The sequence below is a fragment of the Rhinatrema bivittatum genome, chromosome 15, assembly GCF_901001135.1.
Source record: "Rhinatrema bivittatum chromosome 15, aRhiBiv1.1, whole genome shotgun sequence".
NCBI lineage: Eukaryota > Metazoa > Chordata > Amphibia > Gymnophiona > Rhinatrematidae > Rhinatrema > Rhinatrema bivittatum.
Genome location: NC_042629.1, coordinates 63,038,321 through 63,062,768, shown reverse-complemented (window position 1 = coordinate 63,062,768; position 24,448 = coordinate 63,038,321). Strand labels below are relative to the sequence as shown.

General features: G+C 44.5%; 1 protein-coding gene across 4 annotated transcripts in view; it reads left to right on the top strand.

Annotated features, from left to right (window-relative positions):
* TMCO4 (transmembrane and coiled-coil domains 4) overlaps nt 1-24,448 on the top strand; it is a 106,871-nt gene that overhangs the window by 25,595 nt on the left and 56,828 nt on the right. For all 4 annotated transcript variants that reach the window (XM_029578411.1, XM_029578412.1, XM_029578413.1 and 1 more), the window contains 6 exons: nt 6,848-6,945; nt 8,370-8,513; nt 10,913-11,032; nt 16,159-16,323; nt 17,452-17,588; nt 21,374-21,458. In XM_029578411.1, coding sequence (XP_029434271.1) covers nt 6,848-6,945; nt 8,370-8,513; nt 10,913-11,032; nt 16,159-16,323; nt 17,452-17,588; nt 21,374-21,458 — 749 coding nt within the window. The remainder of the gene's footprint in view (nt 1-6,847; nt 6,946-8,369; nt 8,514-10,912; nt 11,033-16,158; nt 16,324-17,451; nt 17,589-21,373; nt 21,459-24,448) is intronic.

Below are 24,448 nucleotides of genomic sequence, written 5' to 3'. Positions count from 1 at the left end.
AATTGATTAAAAAGAGCATCCAGGTGCTTTTTTTTTATGTTATATCCTTTGAGGGGAGTGAGGAGCCTCTCAGAGGAGGCCTGGCCTAAAAGGCTGTGTAAATACTTCAGATGCATGTTTTCCGACCCTTGGCAACATTTTTTTTTTTTTTTTTTTTTTTTTAAAGGCTAGACAAATAGTTTTGACCTGGACATTTTCCGAATGTGGGAATTGGGATGAATCGAGCTCTCTGTTTGCAGAACAGTCAGCTGTGATATTTTTACACTGTTTCCTCATGTATCTAAGAAACTTTATAGCTTTTGCAAGGGAGGCAGTTGGAAGCAATAAGACCAATAAAACAAAAGCAATATCCTTTCCAATAAGATTCTCCTCTTGTCTTCAGAAACTGGTATATAATATATATAATATATCGTTGGGAAAAAATGTTATTTGCCCTGTGTTTCTTTTTCCTCCTGGTCCTAACATCAGCCAGGCAATTGATGTCATGGTGGGCCGTGTCTTAATCTTGCTCAGACAATGCTGACACAGAGGTGACCTTGACTGTTACGTCATCTTTCCATTTTATATGGTCAGTTTTTGTCTTGCTCAGAGGGGAATACAGCCCTGAACCATGGAAGTGCCCATGCAATTTATTTATTTATTTATTTATTTATTTAAGGTTTTTCTATACTGGCATTCATGAAAGCGTTCACATCATGCCGGTTTACATGAAACAGGGGTGTGAAGAACAAACCAAGAACATAACTAAACGTGATGAAGAGATGCAGTTACAATTAACAGGGGCTGTAAACTGGGAGGAGGAAAAATAGAGAGAGAAAGAGGAGGTTAATTATATACAATAGTACAGTATATATACATAATCCGAAATATATAGTTGCTGAGTGGAGTCTTTAATGGTTGGCGTGTTAAGTGGGATATCCTTATTGCCTCAGTATTGGTTGGTTGGTGTGTTAAGTGGGATATCCTTATTGCCTCAGTATTGGTTGGTTGGCGTGTTAAGTGGGATATCCTTATTGCCTCAGTATTGGTTGGTTGGCGTGTTAAGTGGGATATCCTTATTGCCTCAGTATTGGTTGGTTGGCGTGTTAAGTGGGATATCCTTATTCCCTCAGTATTTTCCTAAAAGGCAGCCTATAGATGATGATGATTATTATTGTCAAATGTATCTGTCGCCTTCCAACAGATCTCAAAGCAATTTACAATAAAATTACAAGATACAGATTTAAAATTAAAGCCATTACTGCATAAGGTCCCTTGACTCCGTCAGTCTTCATTCTGAAGACTTTTTTATTGATACGGGGTTCAGGATTTCTGTTTTCTCGCGAAGGCAAAAGCCTCTTGGACACACATTAAAGCAATAAGGCTGTCAACCCTTCAGTTTCTTGCCTTTCTTGGTACTTCTTAGGGTCTTATTGCTAGGTCACCTTTCTTTTTTGCTACTATATTTTACAAGTGATGTTGGGGGAATAAATCTTGCCCAAAACAGATGTGCTGGGAGCTGCCCAGGTGGTTCCGTGGCAGTGCTTCCACGCGGGTAACACAAGATGGCGTTCCAAGCCCAGCTTCTCCTCCGTGGGCCGTCCAGGGCTGGGGGATGCTGCGGAAAAGGAGGGGGAAGGAGCCAGTTGCCGCTGCCCCTTCTGGTTAGATCTGGAGGGGCCCGGGCAGCATGGGTTCCCCGGGCCAAGGACTGTCACTTCAGTAGCTGAGGGGCATGAAAAAACGGGCGACAGTTGTGAATGAAGGCTCTCGGCCCCCATTGCCCAGTACAGATCCATTCCAATTGAACTGGAAGAACGAATGAGCAGGAGGAAAATTTGCAGGCCAAGAAAGAAAATACGTGATAAGGTGATAAATCTTTTTTTTTTTTTTCTTATTTGCAATAGGTTTTTTTTTGTCCTATTTGTTTTGGTTCCTAAAATTGAGGGCTCACTGCTGGTGCCGCTTAGTATAAGAAAAAATTGTTTATTGGATTGCCAGGGTCATCCTTTTTTATGTACCTCGTAATATTTATTCTTGCCTGGGGGCACCTGAATCTCTTCAGCAAACATGATTGTGTTTCTATCAGGGCCGTAACCTCTATTATTTTTAACTCTCTGTCTCAGATTCTACACTTTGCTGCTGAGATACAGCGGTGTGTCTCCTACATGGAGGTCAGATCAGGAGCTGCAAGAGCAGTGCTCCCGGTTTACTTAGGAGTGGTCAAGCAGAAGACATTTAGAAACATTAAATATTTTCTGAAGACTATGGTGAACCTCAAAATTGAAAAAGGGTGCTTGGGTTTTGATGGCCATCCGAATTGTCAGCAATAACGTTCGTTCCAAAGTAATGCTGCTGTAACATAGAAGAATACCAACCTCTCACCAAACAAGCCCCAAGCATGATCTACAAGAACATCGTTTCATTAAAGGACTAAAGCCTTTTGCACTCATTTATCATTTAAAAAAAAAGAGAGTTCCACAAGGTGCCTCTGATGTTCTATCTTAATGCACTGCCTTAAGGCTTTTTTTTTTTTCCGATGCTGAAAGTCATTTTCTGCATCCTCTCTGCGTGTGAGGATAAGTATGGTCTAAGCAGTCTGCGGGAGGGAAATCAGGGTATTGTAATGGGACAGCGTGAACGAATAAGCGTCAGGAGCGTTAAAAGGGGAACGAAAAGCTTGCAGAAAGGTTCATCGGTGGTTGGACAAATGGTGGACAAGGAACAGGTAGAAGTGCAACTTTAAGAGCTAAAACACACGCAATGGACTTTTCTGATTAATAGGAAGGAGGTGGCACATACACTGGAAGGAGAGCAAAGAAAGGAAGGTGGAGGAAAGAGTACAGAGAGAGAGACCGTTTTAGCAGGTTGATGGGTTCTCTCACTTAGAAGATGAACATTTAGGTTTCATTAGCATCAGTTTTGTGGAAAGGGTGAGCGAGAAAGAAGACGGGAATATTAAAAAGCACATCCCTTACCAGCAGGTCTGACGGTGGCAATATCCTTTTAAAGCAGGCTTAATAACAAGGAGAGTTAGAAATATCAGGGTATGCATGTGAGCATTGGGAAAAAAAAGACTCCTTTCCCTGAATCTTTTCTCGCGCAGATTTAAAAGAAATTTAGAAAGTGTAAATATTTTATGGGGCAATTTTTCAGTGGGATTTCCATGGATAAACAGTGGTTTACTCATGGGAGAAAAAATGCTTTGAATAGTGCTCTCCCCCTCCCACCCATATGAGTTAAAGGGGCAGCGGCAGGGGGCGAGCAGGCCCGGGTGATCTACACACAGGGATTTAATTTTAAAATCACGTGCGCGCTGTAGCCCACTTCAAGGATCCCCGAGTCACCAGCCGCCACTGGATTATCAAAGAAATTCCCTGGGGAGTTTTCCATTGAAAATTGACTTACAGGCCTGCAGGGTACTTTTGAAATTGGCCTCCCCATCTCCAAGGCCTCTGTCAGCTGTATAAAAGATGTATCCAAATGTGAGCGCATCAATGTGAGGAATCTGGTCTGGGGAGCATCTATCGTGTGTCTGTGGTGTGTTCAGTACAGTCAAGAAGTTGAGTGAATATATTTTTTAAAAAATGAATTTTTTGACAGCAAATATTCAGAAACGCTTAAAATCTCCTGCTATTCACGCACTTCAGGCTGGGTGTCCCAAGATCTTAGTCACTCCGCAGCGAAAGTGCATTGCTCGCCTCAAGTTTTGTTTTTCCTATCAGTGCGTTTGCTGGGCAGTTCTTTGAATTGCACGAGCCCCAGCTGAACCGTAAGAGCAAAGGAGATTTTATTTAGAAATCGAAAGCAAATATAAACTTGCACAGCTTGCACAAATGTGGACTCCCGATGGCTCATTTTCACATTTCATGCAATATTCGGTTTTGTCTGCTTTGCGAAGGGAGGAATGCTTATGAGACTTCCTGCATGCTCCCCCCCCCCCCCCCCCCCCACTTCATTCTCCGATCATTTTTCGTTGAGTGCCCTGTCCACATCAGATATTCAGTACGCACACATTTCGATGCTCAGTTGCTAACATATTTTTGCATCCTTGCCATCACAGAAATCTTTAGTTGGGATTTTAAAACCTGTCGTGTTCATTGATGTTTACAGTAAAGGAGAAGGTGACCTGGGTGTTTCCAGCCCTCTTTTCAGTATCTTGGGGTGGGAACTGTTATTTTTAAAAGTCTGAAGTTCAGCTGTTAACTCTTGTGGACTGAAGAACCTGCTCTGTGCCCAGCAGCAGGTCTGGCTACGTGCATTCCAGTAGCCAAAGGACAAAAATTTTAAATGTAAATAGTCTTTGTTGACTTAATGCAGGTAAAGTGTATACCTAAGAAGGGCAAAGTTTGCTGGCGGAATGAATAAGAGGCCTGTGCTTTTTTGAAGCCCAGGTTATTGTGGTGGGAGTACAGCATTTAGTAACCCAACCCCCTTCTTTCATTTCTTCTTCTACCATTTTTCTTTTCTGGTCAGACCTAGTAAGGTTTCTTCTGGATGCACCACCACATAAAGTGCACTAGGAGGTATAGGTATAGTACCAGATTGTACGGCATCCATGACACAGAGCCTGCTAGGAGTTTAGGGGACTGTACCATTACACAGAGTCTGTCGTCATACAAACGCCATGAATGGGTTCTTGATTTTCCTTCCAAAATTGCCAAGGCAAATGTATTTGGTTAAATAGGGTATGTTTCTATGAATGAAGTGTACTGTAGCTTACAAGATGTCAAAGGCAAAAGCCATCAACAAAAGTGGCTGTTAGCAATAGGCAGTTCTGGTGCTTGCTGTCATAAACCAGTTAAGTGCTCATGCTGTATGAACATGGGTAGGTTTTAGGTAAATGTGAATGTGATGGATCTGAACGAAGAATATTTGCTTCAGTTTTATGTAAACTGAAAGTCTCATGTTCAGCACCCGAGTTTCAGAGGCGCAACCTAGTAGTCTCTCATTTGTGCAGACTGTGCCTTGTGTCTGGTACTTTAAGTACATATCGCTATTCTTTTATTCTTCTTTGTCTGCTGACCTGTTAGGATGGACGTTTCACGTAAGTAACCTTTTTCTTCACTCCTCCATAACCTTATGCTGTGGTCCTGGTCAACACACTTTTCATCCATAAGTTCCCCATGGTAAGAGTTCATCACTGTTAGATTATAGCAATCATGTGACTGAGAATTTAAGGTGGTGTGCTTTTGTTCTTCTTTTGTTCTTTAAACCAAAATGCAAAGTTTATTGTAAGGCATAACATTTAATGGAAGTCTCATCGGTCAGTTTTTTGTTATTCTTAGCCTCCTGAGTATTTCTTTTTTTAGATGTGCAAACTTGGCCTTTTCGCCTGCTTATCACATGGGAGATCCAGGTTCTGACACCCCAGGCCAGTAGAAGCTCAGAGACTCACACAGGGAATCCTTACAGAGCCTGACTTATAGGCATGTGCATTCGTTATTAACAAATGCCAAAAAAAAATGTAACAAATGAGGCCATTTTTGGTTTGTTCTAAATGGAGTCTGGATATTTTCATATTCGTGGCATTTAAATAAAAATGCCTCTGATGGCCTTAGCTGAGCTTTCTCAACCAGAAAGAAAGCCTGGTGCCGAGGCCTAGGTCCGGCCCGGGGAGCTCCTACCCTTCTTGGATCCACTGTAAATGGGCAGGAGAAAGGTCCAGTCGGTGCTTTTAAAAATGGTGCCATCTGCCTGGAGGATGGTGCTGAGGTGACGTCCCTTTGGTTCCTTTCACTGGTGTCATTTTGGTACATCAGAATGGCACCAGCCTCACCAGAGGAAGGCACTGGAGTGACAGCACTTCGCTGCTATCCTCCTCCTGGCAGACTGCATCGTTTTTAAAGGATCCGGGACCTGGGCAGGAATGACTGGGCCTTGCTCCTGCCCCTTTACAGCGGATTTGGGAAGCAGCCCCAGCAACTTTACAGAGGGAGAGGGCTTTGGCTTCGACACAAGTGTAGGCCTAGGCTTTAGTACAGGGGCTTAGGCATCAGTGCCAGCCTCAGCCTGGGTCTAGGCCTTGGGGCCAGCCAGGCCTGGGCAGTTTTTTGGCCCTGGAAGGCCCAGTTAGGTTTGCCAGAGGCCTGTTTTTTGGGGGTTTTTTTTATCGGTTTAGGTTTTTGTTTGGGAGTAGGAATGGGGGTCAGTTTGGCAACTGAACTGATCCAATAAAACATTAAACTAATCTAATAAAAATGAAAAAAAAAAAAAATCCCCAAAACAAAAAAATGAATTGAACCAAAAATGGAGCTGCACATCCTTACCTGACTATAAGTGACATTATGACCTTAGTAGTCACCAAAGGGCTTTCATGTTTACGGTTTCTAGATGGGAAGAATTTGTCAGAAGAAAAAGCCTGAGAATGTCCCTATAACCCTAACTGGATTCATCGCCTTCTCAAGCCTGCAGAAGTTCAAAGATGCATAAGCCAAACCAGCTTCCTCATGTCTGGGGCCCCTGTGTGAGGTGGTAGCCACAGACATGGCTACCACCTCACACAGGGGCCCAGGGGTTGTGTGGAGTTGGATTAGGGCAGTAAAGCTAATGGAGGAAAAATGTAATAAGTTACAAAATAGTGTTGTTTGATCTATAGTCTTAATTATGGATGACCTTTAAAAAAAAATATTTTTTATCAAGTAAATAGAAGTAGCAAAATGCTGTAATAGCCGGGAATACAGCCCTGCTACTCTTAAGCACTAGTTCTCCTGACTCTTGTGTTCCAGGAGCCCTCTAATGCTGGACACTGAATACATCTCCTTTGATTTAAACCTTTGAAGCAGTGACAAACACTTTTCTAGGAATGAAAGCACCCGAGATTTCATTTTATGACTGAGCACTATGTCTACTGCTTATTTCCAAACAGAACTGCGGAAGCATCTCGAAAGAAAAAGGAAACGAGGAAAAAACTAAAGAGATATCTCTTGATTGGCCTGGCAACAGTTGGGGGCGGTACCGTAATAGGTGAGCAGCACTTCAATTTGGGTTAAAAAAAAAAGTATTAACCAGGGCGATCGGCATGCAAGGAACTCCAGTACAGAACAAGGGTATTCCAGCTCTGCAGAAAAATCTCATGCAATCCAAAAGTTGGAGGAAAACTGGTCAGAGGGATCCACATTGTTGTTCCAGGGTGAAAAATAGAAAACAAATACAAGATTCTGGCACTGTTTGAAGCGATGAGCAGTATGCATTCATCATTAATGAATGTCTCTAACAATAATACATCTTTGAGCCCTCTCAGTGGCAGTGCTGCGCCGGATTCAGCTCCTGGATCAGCTCTTCCAACCCCCGAGTTGATCACAGGGGAGGGATTCGTGACCATCAGCGAGGGTCCCCCACCTGTTGGCCGGATTTAGCGCCCATGGTAAAGGGTTCCGGAAGTCATGCAAGGCCAAGGCTTCGCCCTCAGAGCCGTCGTTTCAAGACCAGGCCAGACTAGAAACAGTGGGAAGGTCTATTAAAACGGGAAGGGAGGTTCATGGTGCCAGGATACCAGCACTGGTTCCGACTGAGCTGGAAGAAGGAGACAGGAGGAATTATTGCCCCCTCCCCCCCATAGAAAACATTAGGGGCAATCGTATGCATTCAAGTTGATTTTGTTTTGCATTTTTACTTTGTGTGCATTGTTTCGGTCTTTTCCTGATCAGAAATGAATTGTACAAATCAGCCAGCACTGTTTTTTGTAGGCTGCACTATTCCCGAGCAGTGTAAGCGGCCAAGTAATTGAACATATTTGGCACATGCCCTTTATAACTCAGGTTGCATTAAAAAAAAAAAAATTAGCTTGGCTTAAGGATATTTAGCTCTATCACTCCTTAACAGGGGTGGCCCTCTGTCTAGTGTAGTTTATAAAACGGGAGCCATGACTAAACAAAGGTTTCCCAAGCATGTTGCTGAGAAGGTGAGACTCTGGCTAGCGGGACTCCAGTATAGCAGTGTCTGCAGGACACTTAGGGGGCGGGGTTTGCGGCAGTCATGACAGAGAAAGTGTGCGCTTGTTTTTGCTTTTATCGTTGCCCCCTGAAAATTTATTTGCAGAGAATTGTGCCCACTTTCTCTGGGGATGACAAAAAGCAGATTAGAACATATGCAGTGCCCTTGGGCTGTACATGCCGACTTGACCTCTGTGCGGGGAGTTATAAATTAACCTCCCCCGTTACCAATTTCGCATGATCAGTACAAGCATAAAGATGGCTGCAGTCAGAAGAGCGGAAGAGCTGTCCGGTCGGCAGTGGCTCAGTCCGACTGCCTGTGTTCAGCATTTTCCATTTACTGTACCCGGAACCGACCAGAACAGGGTCGTCTTGCATGCTTTTGCTTTTGGGGGGGGCTATTTCTTTCTGTCACAGTGGTGGTGAGTCTGAACTTGGAATGTCTGCTACGTTTAGGCCTGACGGGGGGTCTTGCAGCGCCTCTGGTTGCCGCTGGCGCTGCTACCATCATTGGGAGTGCCGGAGCCGCGGCCCTAGGCTCCACAGCTGGGATCGCTATCATGGCATCGCTGTTCGGCGCGGCAGGAGCTGGCTTGACAGGTAAGAGGAATGAATACTGTACCAACAGCTGAAAGATGTGCGCAGACAATGCGGTGCTATAGCCCTAACAAAAGCGTAGGCCTTGTTGTTCCAGAAAGTGTAAAAAGTAGAAGGAATTATATATATATATATATATATATATATATATATATATCACTGCAAAAGGAGGCATGAGGCTATGATCAACAGAGGAAGGAGTAGCACCAACAAGAAAGCAGTCTGGCTAGACTTGCTCTTTTAAATAACATGGAGACAAATCTGCCTTTCTAAGATTGTCAGCATGCTTGGTATTGTATTGCAGGTCCCATTTCATAATTCCAAGTAGGTATGGTCTGAAATTGAAGGCAGAGGGGGGACAGAAGGATCAAGAAATCGTTAGGACCCATTTTTTTTTCCCCGTCACGCTGGGTGGACTCGCTTTCCAGAGGCAGCAGTGAAAATAGTTAAGAAAAGAGTAATTTTGGACTTCATTCCCTTAGATTCGGTGAATAGAAATCACCTTATCCTTTGTTACAGCAGGTGGCGAGGGGCTTTGCGTGGCTCAGGAAATCAAAGTAAAATGTTTTTGCGCCGGCTTTTAGACTCTCTCCTGTTTAGAACTGTGTGCATACTTCAGTAGCTTCAGGACCCCCCTCGTCCTTCCCCCTTTCAGATTCAGGTTACCAACTTTCAGCCGTCAGATTTCCGAACACTTGGAGATGCTGTTCGGTATCTTTGCCGATGGTGTTTGTGTACATGCGATTTTAATTGCCACTCTTCCCCATTAGAAAAACACAGAAATACAGAATATAACCACAGCTAAGGATCCATCTAGGCTGCCCATCTGCCGTGCCATAGACCCCAGTTTCTAACTTTCCTGACATTAGTGATCCTCTGTATTTGTCCTGTGCTTTCTTGAAGTGATATTGTTTTTGCCTCTATCACCACCTTTCTGTGAAGAAATATTTTGTCATGTCACTCCTGGCTCTATCCTTTTGCATGATTTGCTTTCACCAGCCCAGGGGCTGAACTAGTGTGTTGTAAAATATTTTAGGCCTCTGATTAAATGAGGACACAAAAGAAATGCATCCAACACATATTGAATATGCAGGGGAGGACCAGATGCTAACTTGCAGGTGCAGGGCTAAAATCAGGACATTGCTGAACATTTTATCGCCGCCTCTCTTTTCCGCACAGTACCACGAAAATCTGTACGGTTGGGAAAAAAATCAGGACAGTTAGCCCTATTTTGGATACACAGAGCTGCTTTCCCAATGTCACCAACATCAAGAAACGGGCATGGCAAGTGCTCCGAGTGCACTCCCACTATGATGTCTTGCTTGGATGAAGAGCAAGAAGCCAAAAATGCTTGCCAACACTTAGTCGCCACACTGCCTCCCTGAAGTGTGCACACAACCATTTACGTGCCACAGCTCCATAGGAAGCAATGGGGAAAAAGGACAATTGTAAGAAAAATATACATTTATCCTTCCTGGTAGAAAAAAGGTTATTAAATATCCCATCTAATACTTTGCCTTGTCCTTGTTGCCTTTTCAAGGAAGACCAGTCCTTTCACAAACAACTCATACCTGCACTTTACTGACTCCAGGGAGGGCAAAAGGGACTTTTCTTTTACCCACATACTGCAAAGGTTGGGGGGGGGGGGGGGCCACAACACGCATAGTTTTGCCTAGAAAAGGTACCCGCAGGAAAAGCCCCAGATCCCCCCCCCCCCCCACATCAATCAAAGCAAAATCTCCCACTTATGTTTGCTTTGATTATTGGTGCAGAACCAGCAGGTAAAAAGTACCCACGGAGTTTGGCCCATCGTGGGCAGCTTGATTATTTCCCCCATTTATATGTAGCTCCTTTTTCCTCCAGTTCATGACTCCGAGCCCAAAGAATGTGTTTTATTTTCCTTAACAACATTACTGGACTGAAAGACCATTTTTCTCCGTTTGGGCAGAAAGGCACTTCCGCGGCTGCCAAGTGCTAAGAAGCCATTTTGAAAGGTCTTTGGGTGGGTGAACACGTTTATCTGTGTAACAGTTTGCTTGCCTTCCCTCTTCCCTTCCCTTTAGTACAGGTAAAAGGGAATGGGGTTAGGTTGGGCCAAGTAAGTACCCACTGGGATTCCATTTTGAAATCCCCACGCATACATTAAGGTGCGTACTTTGTTTATACTTAGCAGCAAGTAGAAAGGATGAGGCTAAAAAGTACCCAAGGTCCATAGAGAGTCTTGTTCCTGCAAGCTGCTGGGGGAGACCGAAAATCTGCCCCCCGAAATGTTTGCTGGTGGTTTCACTTCTGCTCTTGAGGTGATATGCCCTGCATTTTACTGTGAAATTTGGTGAGCAGGTACCGCTTCACAGCCCCGTGCTGCTAGCAGATCCTGACAGCGGTTTGTTCTGTGTCCCGAGGTTACAAGATGAAGAAACGCGTAGGGGCCATTGAAGAGTTTGAATTCCTGCCGTTGACAGGGGGCAAGCAGCTGCACATCAGCATAGCAATCACCGGATGGCTGTGCACCGGCAAATATGGTAAGACTGGGGCAAAAACCAAGAAATGAGGTGAGAGAGGCCGCACAGTAACCCCCCCCCGTTTCGCCTGTGACAGTCGTCATAATGCAGTGTGTTCTGTTAGTTTTCTAGAATATTGCAAGTAAAGTGTGTTTGTTCACTGAGGATACTGGGCAGCTGTTTCTCAATGCATGTGCTTTTAGATGCGGGGGGGACGGAGTTACGGGAGGAAAGGCAGAGTATGCACTGGAATTTCATTTCTACACTGCATGCATTTTGCACTTTTTATAAAACAAGCGCAAAGACCGTAGATAACCTTTGTACCTGCAGCTCCTGCTGGCCCCTGAATTTTAGAATTATCTTGCAAGTCCACAAATCCTAGGCCCTTTAAAATGTGTTCCCCCCCATATGGAATCTGCAAGAACTGCATGTGTGTCACTTATCCATGGTGCTTGAATGAAGCGTGATTTCCATTCTCGTGCTGCTGGCATCCTCGTCATTTGCACAGTAAAGCTCTCGTCTCACAAGCAGAGGATGGCGACTTCAAGCTCCTCTGTGATGTCGGCGGTCTGAACACATGACACTGTGTTGGCAGAAGGGCTGGTGTGTAGGCGAATTATCAGCCTACAAGAAACCTGTAAACTGAATATTTGTAAGCACACGGTGCAAAGTTACAGTAGATCCCTTAACATGTTAGTGCGACATATGCAGGCCATCTGCTGCTGCAACTCAGAAGCAAACTACTGGCGCCAGCGTGCCAAAGTCACCACAAAAGTCCCCGTGTGATGGTGTTTCTGAACCCTTGTAAAGAATGCTGACAAATTAGCGTCTGTTTCACAGTTTGATACGTTGAAGAGCCCTGGCAGACTCCAGACAATCTCTTAAACAGTGCACCCTTCCTGTTCGTACCCAGATCAGTCCAGACAAGTGGGTTTGTGCATCCCTTCCAGCAGACGGAGGCAGAGAACAAAACCTTTGAGGCACTGCTACATAACCGAGAGAGCCACCGGCAGTCCCTCAGTATTTGTCTGTTTCCAGCAGAGGTGCAAACCTGCAGTCTGTTAGTTAGAAAAGACCTTTCCATCTCGCTCTTGCTTCCATGAGATGAGAAGATTTTGTGCCAGCAGAAGTTCGTCCAGTTCTTCACAGAAGCAGGGTTCAGGACGGCAGAAGTCCTTTTTGGGGGACCCGTAGATGGGCCAGAGAGGGTTCCAGTCAGGGGTCAAGAGGTGCCAAGCCCGCCCAGTGAAGGCAGGCTGGTCTACTCCTCCCTTGTGGCTGTTGGAGGAAGGTGGTCCTGTTTCTACGAGGAGTGGACCAGAATTACCTCGGATTAGTGGGTGCTGGAAGTAATAAGAGGCAGCTATTTGTAGTGTCCCGTTGCGGTTCGTCCACCAAGCGAGCAGTGGTGCAGGACACTCTGCTACGCCTGCAGCGATTGGAAGCCATTCTCCTGGTGCTGCTCGAGGACCATGGTCAGGGAAGGTGTTCTGTGTACTTCGTGGTTCCCAAGAAAGAGGGCTTATGTCAGCCCATTTTGGATCTGCAAAGGGTCAATGCAACATTGCGGGTCCCTCGTTTTCGTACGGAGACGTTGCGAGCAGTTATTGTGGTGGTGCACAAGGCCTCTCTCGATCTGACGGAGGCGTATCTCCCTATTCCCATCAGAGATTTCTGCGATTCACTGTGCTAGAAGAGCACCAGTACCAGCTTTTCCTTTCCTGGTATCCTCCTCCACCACGTCCTTGGATTTGCAGCCCAGTTAGCCTCTTCTGAATCACAGTCTATCTTGCTGTGTGTCCTCATTCCCAGGTGGCTGGGAAATGCCCATTTCTATTCCCAGTTCCTATGCTCGCTTCTCCCAAACATTGCAGCACCAGGGCTCGCCAAGGGGCTTGCGCCACAGATCTCACCGGAACCCGATTCGAACGCACGTTTCAGCCTAATCAGTAGGTTTCTCTGCCATGCGATGATTTGGATTTCATTACTCAACATTCCAAACCCCTGCTTGAGGTGAGGTACAACAGGGGACTCCTTCCTTCCTCCAACAGCCACGAGGGAGGAGTAGACCAGCCTGCCTTCATTGGGCGGGCGTGGCACCTCCTGACCCCTGACTGGAACCTGGCTCTTCAAACAAGAGAAGGGGGAATAAAACCCGGTGAAGTGCAAGGTACGAACAACTGAACACCCACCCACACCACCGTAATCAATTTGTGTGTAGTTGTAGTTTTATTTTTTTCGTTCATCACTATAGGATAAAGTTACAATTATAAAGCTGGTATTGTATTCAAAAGTGATACAAAGATTTGGACATTATTTATCGCAAACCAATTATTATTGTTTAAAAACTATGTCCTGAACCATTACGGCACCTGTGTAAATTGATATATTTTAGCATCGTTATTTTATGTGCCTTACTGTAAACCGTTGTGACGGCATCCATCTTAACGACAGTATAGAGAAGATGTGAAATAAATAAATAAATAAATAAATAAATGCTGCTTCTGCGGTATTGCCAACCCCGGGAGCAAGAGCTGGGTCCGGGAAGTAAAACTACATCTTCCGTACTGCAGCCTAAGGCCTTTGGGCCAGCCTCAAGCTCAGCTTATTGCCATGCAGATCTAATTTTGAATAGCAGATTACAACTGCTAGATTGTATGTGGCTTGCTTGATCTAACCAAAAAGAGTGTTTTTACCTACTGCCATGGAACATGCAAGAATCCGCAGAGCTGGATTGCCGCAGAAGCGCTGCACATTTCTTCACAACCACCGCACTGAGTACGTAAGACGGTGGGAAATGTTCACTTTAGCGGAAATTCCATTTTGGCTCTGGGCTTCAATATCCGGAGCATGCGGACTCACGGGAACTGAATTTTGACCCGGCATTCTTCCCATACTGCTAGGTTTTGTGCAGGGCCACTTCCTGTGCTGCACGGAGGCCATAAGCTTGCTGCAGTCCAGCACCATTCTAAACGGTGCCCTACGAGGAAAGGAGAGGGGAACTGTGGATCCATTTCAGGGGAGGGCAAAGCCCAGGACAAACAGTCCTGCCACAGCCTCTCACCACATTCTGCTTCATCCTGTGGGAAATAAAAGCATCCATCGTCTGCAGGTCTCAGCCTAAGTACTGAGAGAGAGAGAGGAAGAAAAAGAAGCACCTTAGAAGTTTTAAAGTGCTTTTTGAGGCTGGTGAAAAAACGACCGAGAAATTGAAGGTATTAGGGCCTGCAGCATCCACACCAGGAGCAAGCCCTGAAAATAAAAACAAAATGTAAAGCAAGTTCTCAAGCCGTAACACCTTGACAGGCACCCAGGCTGTCTCGTGGGGGAAAGACTGCTGTGAATGTATGAATCGAAAATCCAGACCAGCACGGAGGGTAAATTTTCAAAGCCGTTTCCACTGGTAAAATGGGTGCTTTACCTGCAGAAGTGGGCTTTTCCCCAGACCGCCCGCCGGATCGTGTGGGTAAAAGGATGCAGCTAGGGCCCGCACGGGCGCGCTTCTACCCGGCAGTGAGCAGAAGCATTTCCAGGGGCTGGGAGGGGCTTGCACTTGCGTGACTACTTCTGCATTTTCAAAGTGCGCGTGTGTGTGTCTATTTTTTTCCAGTTTGGCTCTGCTGAATAGCTGCCTAAAGATAACTGGCTAAAGTGAATCGGATATCTTACTTGAATATTGACTTGCTAGTGGGTGTGCCCCAAGCACTTGATTGGCTGTTTTCCTAACCCCATGAAAGATTCAGGACATATCAAGGGGCACTTGAGGGCTCTTACATGCTCTTCTTTTTTTTTTCGCAATCGCACATCTGTGGGCTCCTTTAGTTCAGGGTTGTTGAAAACTGAACACGCTGTAAACTGCTTGCTCCCTTCACTTGTTTAGCAGTGTTGGTAACCTTCCTTGTTTGATAAATATAGGCTTAATAAACCATTGTTAACTGTTAATGGACATTTTAAAGTGTAAAACAACCCGGAGATGTGCTTAGATTGCATTTCAGAACACCTAACCCTGCAAAGCACCTGGAGGCCTAGGTGATCCCCAGACCTCTAGCCATTAACTTTCATCCCCCCTGCCTCCTTTATTTCACTGATCCTCAGTCTTCTCCCTTTATCACCCTCAAACGTTCTGGAGCCAGGACTAGAACTGTTTCTGTGGCAGCAGAGCTTGTTGGGAGAAGGGGAAAATGATATAAAAACCCAGAGCTCCAGGTGGGTTCCACTCGGTCTGGCAGGAAGCAAAGGAATCCATCCAGTCCAGAATAAAAGCTGATCCTGACTTCTGCATCTCTCCTTAATTACCAGAATGATGTGATGTGAGATTAAAAACAGCAGGATTGTCTTTAGGTTTAATAAACTGAGACAACTTGAAAAAATCAGAACCATATCTATAGCATTTTGCTTCCACCCCTTAAGCCTTCTGTACCATCCAGCCCATACGTACCTGCAGATAATGTTTTGGTCTGGAAACCCCATTGTCATGAGAGCACTTTTATTCCCCACTCCTTTTTGTGTTGGTGTTTACTAAAGGAGCTGCGGCAGGGAGCTGATGGGCAGTATTGAGATTCTGTACCTCGCCTGAGGTGTAATCAGAGATAATTAAGCCACACAGCCTCAAAATATTGTGATGCTCTCTAGACTTGGGGGCAGGGGAGGATTGACATGGCTCTTCTGTTCTCTTCAATTAACTTGCTCTGCTGTTGAGCCGGAGAGACCGAGGGCTAACGAAGCTGCCGACTTTTGCATCTGGAGCTGTTTATCTCCTGGCAGCATACAGGCTGAGCACCCATTAACATATCCTCTGTGCCCTGTTGATCCTAAAAACAGGTTGAGTTGTCTAGCTGAATGCTTGCATGGCAGCCAGAGAGGTCATGGCTGTGTTTTTGTTTTCTCTCTAACATGGCATTAACCCTTGGCCCCCTTAGATTTCTGCATGCATTTTGGGAGAAATATGGGGGCTGCATGTGGGTTGCTGCCTTAGGAGGTAGATGCTATAGGGGTTACCGCAGTGCAAGGTGCCTGGCCATGCTGTGCTGGCTGGAGGCAAGTCCCATTGGGCTCCTCTGTGTTTTCATTAAAAGCCTTTATATATCATCATGCAGGACTTTTCTAGCCTCTGTGTCTGATCTATTTTGCCCTTGTTTGTTCCTTAGCAAGTTTTGCAGCCCCATGGCATAGCCTGCTGCAGTCTACGGAGCAGTACTGCCTGGCTTGGGAGTCCAAGTACCTGATGGAGCTGGGCAACACCCTGGATTTATTGCTCAATGGGATTGTAAACATGGTGGCTCAAGAAGCACTGAAATACACCGTCCTGTCAGGTATGAAGGAAAGGTGTCGAGGCCACATCCGATCCATTCATTTTCTATTTACTTCATGTCCCCGTATGACCCTTCAGTATGTTTACTCTGCTCTGATTGGCCCCAGCAGGGCTTCCCAAACCTGGCCTGGGTTTCCAGGATATCCACAGTGAGCATGCAGGAGATGGAGCTGCGTCCATTGCAGATCCGGAATATGCAAATGTAATCTCCCGCATGTTTATTGTGGGTATCCTGCGAACCCGACTGGCTGTGGAAGCCCTGGACTACAGGGCGAGTAGCCACACCGTGCCCATAAAATCCTCAGACCCCCATTCTGGCAGAGCGGCTTTAATGATGCCAGCTGCTAATTAAATCACAACTGCATGTTCGTTGCAGCAAGCTCAGTCTGAAACCTTTCAACATGAAGTAAAAAGCATATTTCAAAATTTCTTTCTAGAGCAGTTTTCATAATTTTTTTTAAAAGAAATGTAGATATTTTACAATTGTAATAATTTAGTGCCTCTGTATTTCACTCCTGTTATTACTGACGTTATTCTTTACTGTATGTGAACATGCATCCTGGGTAGTCAGGGAGGAATTGGGGGTTCCACGGTGGGACAGATCCTCCTCCTCGATGGCACACGGGAATCTCCCCCTGATGCAGGGCAGCCCCTTCAGCCCCCAGCCCTGGTGTCATGGGTGCTCATCTGCCCCGGTTGTCAGTTTTATATATCCCATATTGTCTAATCATTCTCTTTGTTGGAGGGAGGGGGGGGGGGGGTTGGGAGGTCTGGTTTGCCTTTCTCCATACCAGAGGTTCCAGATTAGTTGGGACCTGCCTCAGCCTTGCTCTCACCGCTGTTTGACAGGTGAAGCTGTCAAAACCCGAGGGACCATGGGCCTCCGTTTACAACCAGCAGGGGTTCCCTCCCTCCAGATTAGGTGCCACCCTCATTCCTCTCACAGTCCTTGATAGGAGGTCACATGCTGCTAGCATCCTGACTGTCATCCCCAGCTGTCCTACTTGTGCAATGGATGAGGATTCCTGCGCTTTCTCGGACCCTTCTAGCCGTATGGAGATCCCACATCAGGCAGCCTTTGGTGTCCAACAAAGCTGATTATCCATTTCTGCATCTTTCTGTCTCCCAGGTATTGTCAGTGCTCTGGTGTGGCCCACCTCACTGCTTGCTGTTGCCAGTGTAATTGACAATCCTTGGGGAGTGTGCCTCTGCCGTTCGGCAGAAGTAGGCAAACATCTGGCACATATCCTACTCAGCAGGCAGCAGGTAACTGGATAGTAAGAACTTCATTCAGTTTTTTTGCATCTGTGATATATGTCTGGGAATCTCTTTGTGTGCTATGTGGTATCTTTTCTGCTTTCCATTTTATTCTAAGCCAGGTTGGAAGTCCCCTGCAATTAATGTATGGTGCGTCATTTTTTTGTCATTGCTATCCAATGATCTGTATTTTTTTTTTTTTAAAGGCATTGCTCCTCACTTTTGCTTAATCCATGAGAACTATCTTCCTGTAGCTTGATGATTTGATTATGCATATTGCTTAATTTTCTCAGTAAAAAGAAATCTGTAAGAAAAATGAGATTAGAAATCATATTACCTAAGTGAAGATGCTAAAGGATGCATCACGTAGTGGAAGAATCTGTGCATAGATGCATTTATTGGAACAAGACAGACACAATTGAGGCAAACAACTGATGTATTAGAATATACATGGAGGGAAATATTTATGTGTGGAGGGGGTTTTTTTTTAGCTGTTTTAGTTGAAACACTGAATTTAGATTTTGTTTTAGATTTGAATTTGCTACTGATGGTGCAAGTTAAAAAAAAAGTGGTTAGGACTGCATTGTGTAAGCTTAGATTACTGAAACCTCCGCGTTTATGTCCTTCCATTTCACAGTTTCCGTTTAGTTGTCCAAGCTCCGGTTCTTTCACATGTAGATTACTGCAATTCGTTGTATGGGGCTTACCTAAGTATTTGTTATATATGCTTTACAGTTAATTCCGAATGCTGCTGTTAGGACAGTGTTTGATTTACAGGTTTGCGACAATATCGCCCCTTATTTGAAAGATTTGCATTGGTTGCCAGTTGCACAGTGAATCAAATTAAAATTGTTGACATTGATCTATAATTCTGAATATCTAAACACATTTTGTTTGAAAAATGCTGTAATATGTTGTGTACCACATTGTTTTCTAGGCTTTGCGTCTGTCTGTCCTCACTGTACCTGCATTGTCTCCAGCCAATTTGACTATAACTAGAGTTAAAGCCTTTTCTTTTTTTCTGCTGACCATTTCTCTCATGTATCCAAGCAAGAGGAATGGTTATATCATTCACTATTCAGAGACAATAGTGAATGATATATATATACTTATGGTGAAAATCTTTTTCAGTGGTATCTCTTAAAAATGGCCCTATTTACTTGCATCAGGAAATGCTTCCAAAATAGGCAAAATTGGTCTGAATTCATATTATAAGAATCTTGCTTTTGAAATGCTGTTAAATGGATCCCTTGCTTGCTTAGAAGCTGCCATTTTGGCTGACTTTATTAGTGACACCTCTCAGATGGATACCCAGTTGATCCCTGGTGTCGTTCCTGACCTCTTTAACAGTATGTATAGTCAGATTGTATTATCTATCAGCTGCCACATTGGAATGTTAAAGCATCACATGACACATACTTTTCCCTCTGTTCTGATTGTTGACGTTCTCATTCATGCCATAGAAACACTCCTGAACAAATGGCTGTCTCGTTTGCCTGACTCCTCTAGTGATGCTACAGATGTTGTGCAACTGAATGAAGGGACTGAGTTTTCTCCTTTTCCAGCGGCTGATCAGCGCCCTGTACATCCTCCTGTGTTTGCAAAGCTTTTTTGCATTGAATGTGCCAAATCACTTAAACGCAGATGGTGTCTGTACATAAGGGGTATCACCAGTATATACTGTCTCATTAATCATGCAAAAAACCAAATATATGTAGGCCCCTTACTAACAGAGTCTGTATTGTGTAACAGATCCTATTTTCGTATAGGGTCACCTTACTTTAATTTAAATCAACGATAGTCCATTTTTTTGAAAATTTTCATTATAATAAAACCTGAATGTCACACATTCTGAACGAGAGGACACAGATACTCATCTACTCCTTGGTAGTAGTGCACCCGACACAGCTGTGTTTCGGACGGAACCCGTCCTGCTTCAGGGGGTGTCCTTCGAAGTCTGTTTCTTTGAGAGCGTCATAGGGAAGCCTTGTCGATCCTTGGTAACATCTTTTCTTAATGATCCATGGCAGCCCCGTTGGACTGCGTCTCTTTTTTTTTTTTTTTTTTTTTTTTCTTTTTTTGTTACCAAGGATCGACAAGGCTTCCCTATGACGCTCTCAAAGAAACAGACTTCGAAGGACACCCCCTGAAGCAGGACGGGTTCCGTCCGAAACACAGCTGTGTCGGGTGCACTACTACCAAGGAGTAGATGAGTATCTGTGTCCTCTCGTTCAGAATGTGTGACATTCAGGTTTTATTATAATGAAAAATTTTCAAAAAAATGGACTATCGTTGATTTAAATTAAAGTAAGGTGACCCTATACGAAAATAGGATCTGTTACACAATACAGACTCTGTTAGTAAGGGGCCTACATATATTTGGTTTTTTGCATGATTAATGAGACAGTATATACTGGTGATACCTCTTTTGGTTTGGAGTTGTTGAGAAACGATTCGGTACACTGGAGTACAGTAAGTGTGGGTTTGTTGGTTGTGATTGTCTGTACATAAGGACCATTTGGTCCACCTAGCCTGCCCATTCGTACTATAGATAACGGATCTCTCCCTTCCTTCACCCTGCCTCTAAAGTTCCTTTGTGTCTTGTTCCAAGCATGTGTGAATTATATCACTATTTTGATTCCTTATATAGCTAAATAAATTGGACAGAGAACATCTAAAGAATCAGTCATATGAGACCCAAAGCTGTCCAACTTAACCTGTTGAGGGAAATGGGTATTAAAGCACAAAATGGGTTGCAAAACAATCTTACCTTTTTCTTGAGTTTTCTTTAACAAAAATGTTTTGTGCTTCAAAAATTAACAATGCAAAAAACTATACTGGAGTTGAAAGAAAACATTCCATTCTGTTCTGTTCTTCTTGCACTCTTGTCCGATTGGCAAACTTACACGTTTTTCATAAACATGTACGTTCCAATTCATGTTAAAGAGTTCCGAGTTAATCATGTTCAGAAATGCTAAATAGCTTGCTTGCAAACGTTTGGGCCGCGCTCCACCAGACTCCATTCACAAGCTGCTCTCCCTCCTGGAGATTACGGTGGAGACAAACTTGCCTTGTGTTTCGACAGGATAACTGCATCAGGAGTCATTAGTTCATTGCTTTAGAAGAAACATCTTGAACAGATTAGAATACATTCTTTGAAGTTTTTTTCTCTCTCCAAATACTGCCATTTCTAATGAGTATCTTGCCTCTTCACATGTTTGTTAAAGGCCCTGGTACTCAGCAATTTGGATATGGTCATTCCAAATCTAAGACTCCCTCCTCCTAGGCTGATACTAAACTAACCAATAGCAGCCTACTGATGCTATTGCAGTGCACTATGGGGGCTGTGGTCCTTGAGTGGACAGATTTTTACATATAGATGTTGCTCACAATGAACTGGGAGCTATAGTACTTCCTTAAAGCACCTCTTTTACACCCTGATAAGGAGTACACAAGCAGACCCCAAATTTGCCTGGCTATTTACATGGCTTCCTTCTGATTACAAGCTTTTCCATAAGGTTGTCTGAGCAGACACATTATTCAGCTAAGGAGAAGAGCACTGAGGGATATTATATAGCTTGGTTTCTAATAAAGCAGAAGGATGAGAGTACTGTTTTCTTTCAACTCCAGTACAGTGCAGTGATTCCCAGCATAGTGCGTTGTTGGCAGTGGTGGTCCTTGACATTCCATTTATCGATAGTTTTGTTGCCTGGGTGTCCTTTGGCTGCTGCTGGGTGGTTGTATTTTTTTTCTCATGTGCTCCATTTCTTAAAGGGTCTGTTTTTCTGTCTTAGGGCAAGCGACCTGTCACACTGATTGGCTTCAGTTTGGGAGCGAGGGTCATTTACTTTTGCCTGCAGGAGATGGCGCAAGAGAAAGGTAGAGTCAAGTAAAGCATCATCCATTTTCCAGGAATAAAACTGAAAGCAGGTTGAGAACAATTAGGGTTGTGCTTAGATGGATTGGGTTTGAGTTAATGTGTGCTGGGTCTAGTTGAATGAAGCAAGCATAATTGAGGAATAATTGCCACCATATTGCTTATCCTCACACTTTCTCAGAAGCTTTTATCCTGTCTGAGTGTCTGAAATATACTCTTGGGCCATCCATCCTAGAGGAGGTCCCATGCAGGTATCCAAAGCTGGGGTTCTCAGCTCTGGTCCTCAAGGGCCACAAGCAGGTCTGGCTTTAGGTTAGCTAAATTATTTGTTTAACGTTATAGGCCACCTATCCTTGAAAGGCATTAGCAATAAATCGCTATTACAATGTATAAGAAATAAAGACAATGCAACAGAATAAAACTAATCATCCGTAAAGAATAACAAGAATAGAGTAACAGGTCAGTTCTGACAGAACTGCAGACAAAGCTCTCAAAACTTAAATAGTAAAGGCCATACCAAACAACCAGGTTTTACATGGCCTTCTAAAAGCCAGGGAATCTCTGGTATGCAGATTAGCCTTGTTCTTAAACCACATGTACACAAATGCATCTAAGGAATATTTATTGTGTATCTCTTGAAAACCAGGCCTGTTTGTGGCCCTCAAGTAGAACCCAAGGTGCAAAATATACGTTTGTAGATTGCGTTGATATTCAACTTGAATAAATTGTGCCAGATGAAGGAGAAAGGGGAAGGTCCAAAATGGCCATGATGAGCAGCCACAGCTAAGCCATGCTCCATTTGCTCCTCTTACTTTTGATGACTATTTGTTTTTGTTTTTGTTTTTTTTGACTGTTTTCAATGGAGAAGAGAAAAGACCAGGGTAGATCTTACCATTCTGGACCTTCCCAGTCATCTTCGGAGCAATGAATGCCTCTGCCACTTGAGTGGTTGTGAGCCCACGCCTGATGGGTCCTTGAGGGGAAGGGAAGGGGTTGGTTCTATCATTACTACCTCCTCCCTACCATACACTTCCCCCTCCCAGGCTTGGAAGCTTCGTTGAGTTCTCCCTAGGTCAGAGGTGGGCTGACTACAGCCCGCAGGAGATCTCCACCCAGCTTGCAGTAACGAAAGACTGCTATATCGACCTGTTCAGTCTGCCCATTTGAGATCATTCTGGTTTGAGTAGATGGGCATGCAGATTCCCATATGCAACCCAATATTTAGTCCTCCCAGCACACCAGTCCTCTTTTCTCTGATTTCTGCTGTGCTCCACATCAGTTCCAGAGATACCCAAAATCTGTTGAAAGTGCTGGCCCAAACCATCTCTTGTCTTCAGCTTTGATTCTTTCAAGACCAAAACCTATTCCATCCTTCACGCTCCCTTCCATGTTTTATTACCAGGTTTTTTAATAATTAGGGAGGCTGTGTTATTGTCTGAAAAATATCCAGCCTACACATGCTCACTGGGTTTTACCCCTCCCCCCGCCCCCAATGCCTTTTTGGATATCTGGTGCTGTTTAGGGTTGATTCCACTTCATCTTGCAGGTTACCCCAGTGCCTTAGGTCCGTTGCAGTCACCCCATCGCTGTGCTGAGTTGTAAGCTATTTTGGGCTGTCCTTTGCCAGACTGGATAAGCAAGGTATAAATCCAAACTAGAAATGGAATAGCCGTCAGCTGTTGCCCTCGCCTTTTTCCTAAAAGGTATGTGGCCCGGCACCTCAGTTTCGGTGCTGTGCAGAGGGGAATCTGGGTTGAATTCCCAGGTCGGGTCTTCCACGCTCTAATTTGTCGGGGCTGGGGATACTGTGGCAGCAGCCTTCCCCATATTTATCTGCATGATAAAACTAACGACGTGTCCCAGTTTCTGTGACGCTGTGGTTCTGTAATCCTCCACGGGCCTTTAGGCTACGTGATTGTGGGCTCCTTGAGGTTCCTTCAGCGCGTTCGGCCCGGCTGTTGAAAACTGGTGAAAGAGCGCTCCCTCTGGGATCCTTTGCATGCATCTGTGTTCTCATGGCATTCAGTGAGGGCACATATTAGGAGATCAGTTTTATTAAGTATATGTCTGTCATGTCTTTTGTGTGATTGGGACACCTACTGACTTGTGTTTTACTCATAAGAGGGGGCTACTAGAATTAGAAATGACTTCAGGTCTAGCATTCCCTCCTTTTCAGGCAAGCCTTTCGAATTAAGCACACCCAGCCCTTTTTTCTCATGTTTATTGGGCCTGCATTATTCAGATCAGTGTACTCTGTTTGCTTGATACGTGTTTTTTTACTGTATGTGGATGGATATTGTTTTTTGTGCACATGAGGCTGTGATTGTTTTTGTGTTCCCCACTCTTCTTCGGATAGAGGGGGAATAAATCTTTTTAAATGAATAGCATCCCTTGCACTGTAAGAGATTTTGCATCCCTTTTAGAAACTTCAGTGAATGTCCTGCATCTTGCTTTTTCAGAAGCCCTTCCCTCTAAGTTTGCTCTGTGAGTTTTGGCTGTAACGGGTTACCAATTTTTTTCTAGATGGTGAAGGAAGTGATTTGGGGTTTTTTTTTTTTAGAGCGAGAGATTGATCATGCAGATGCTTCTTATGACTGCTCTCGGTTCTCATTTGCATAACAATTACTTTAAAATTAAGAAAACAAGCAGCCAGCAGCTTTGTTCAGATGCCCCGAGATGACAGAGATTGAGAACGACAGCCGAGCAGAACGCACTCGGTCCCAGCGCATTAGTATGTGCGGCACAGCACCTCCAGTCTTCCGAGAGCTCTCAGGTGTCGCTCATCCGAGGTGGAGACCAGCGCTGAGAGCCCTGAGCATGCCGGCCTGCGAATGACATTCCCCTGTGTTCTCATGGCATTCAGTGAGGGCACGTCTTAGGAAATCAGTTTTGTTAAGTATATGACTGTCGTGTCTTTTGTGTGATTGGGACACCTACTGACTTGTGTTTTACTCATAAGAAGGGGCTACTAGAATTAGAAATGACTTCAGGG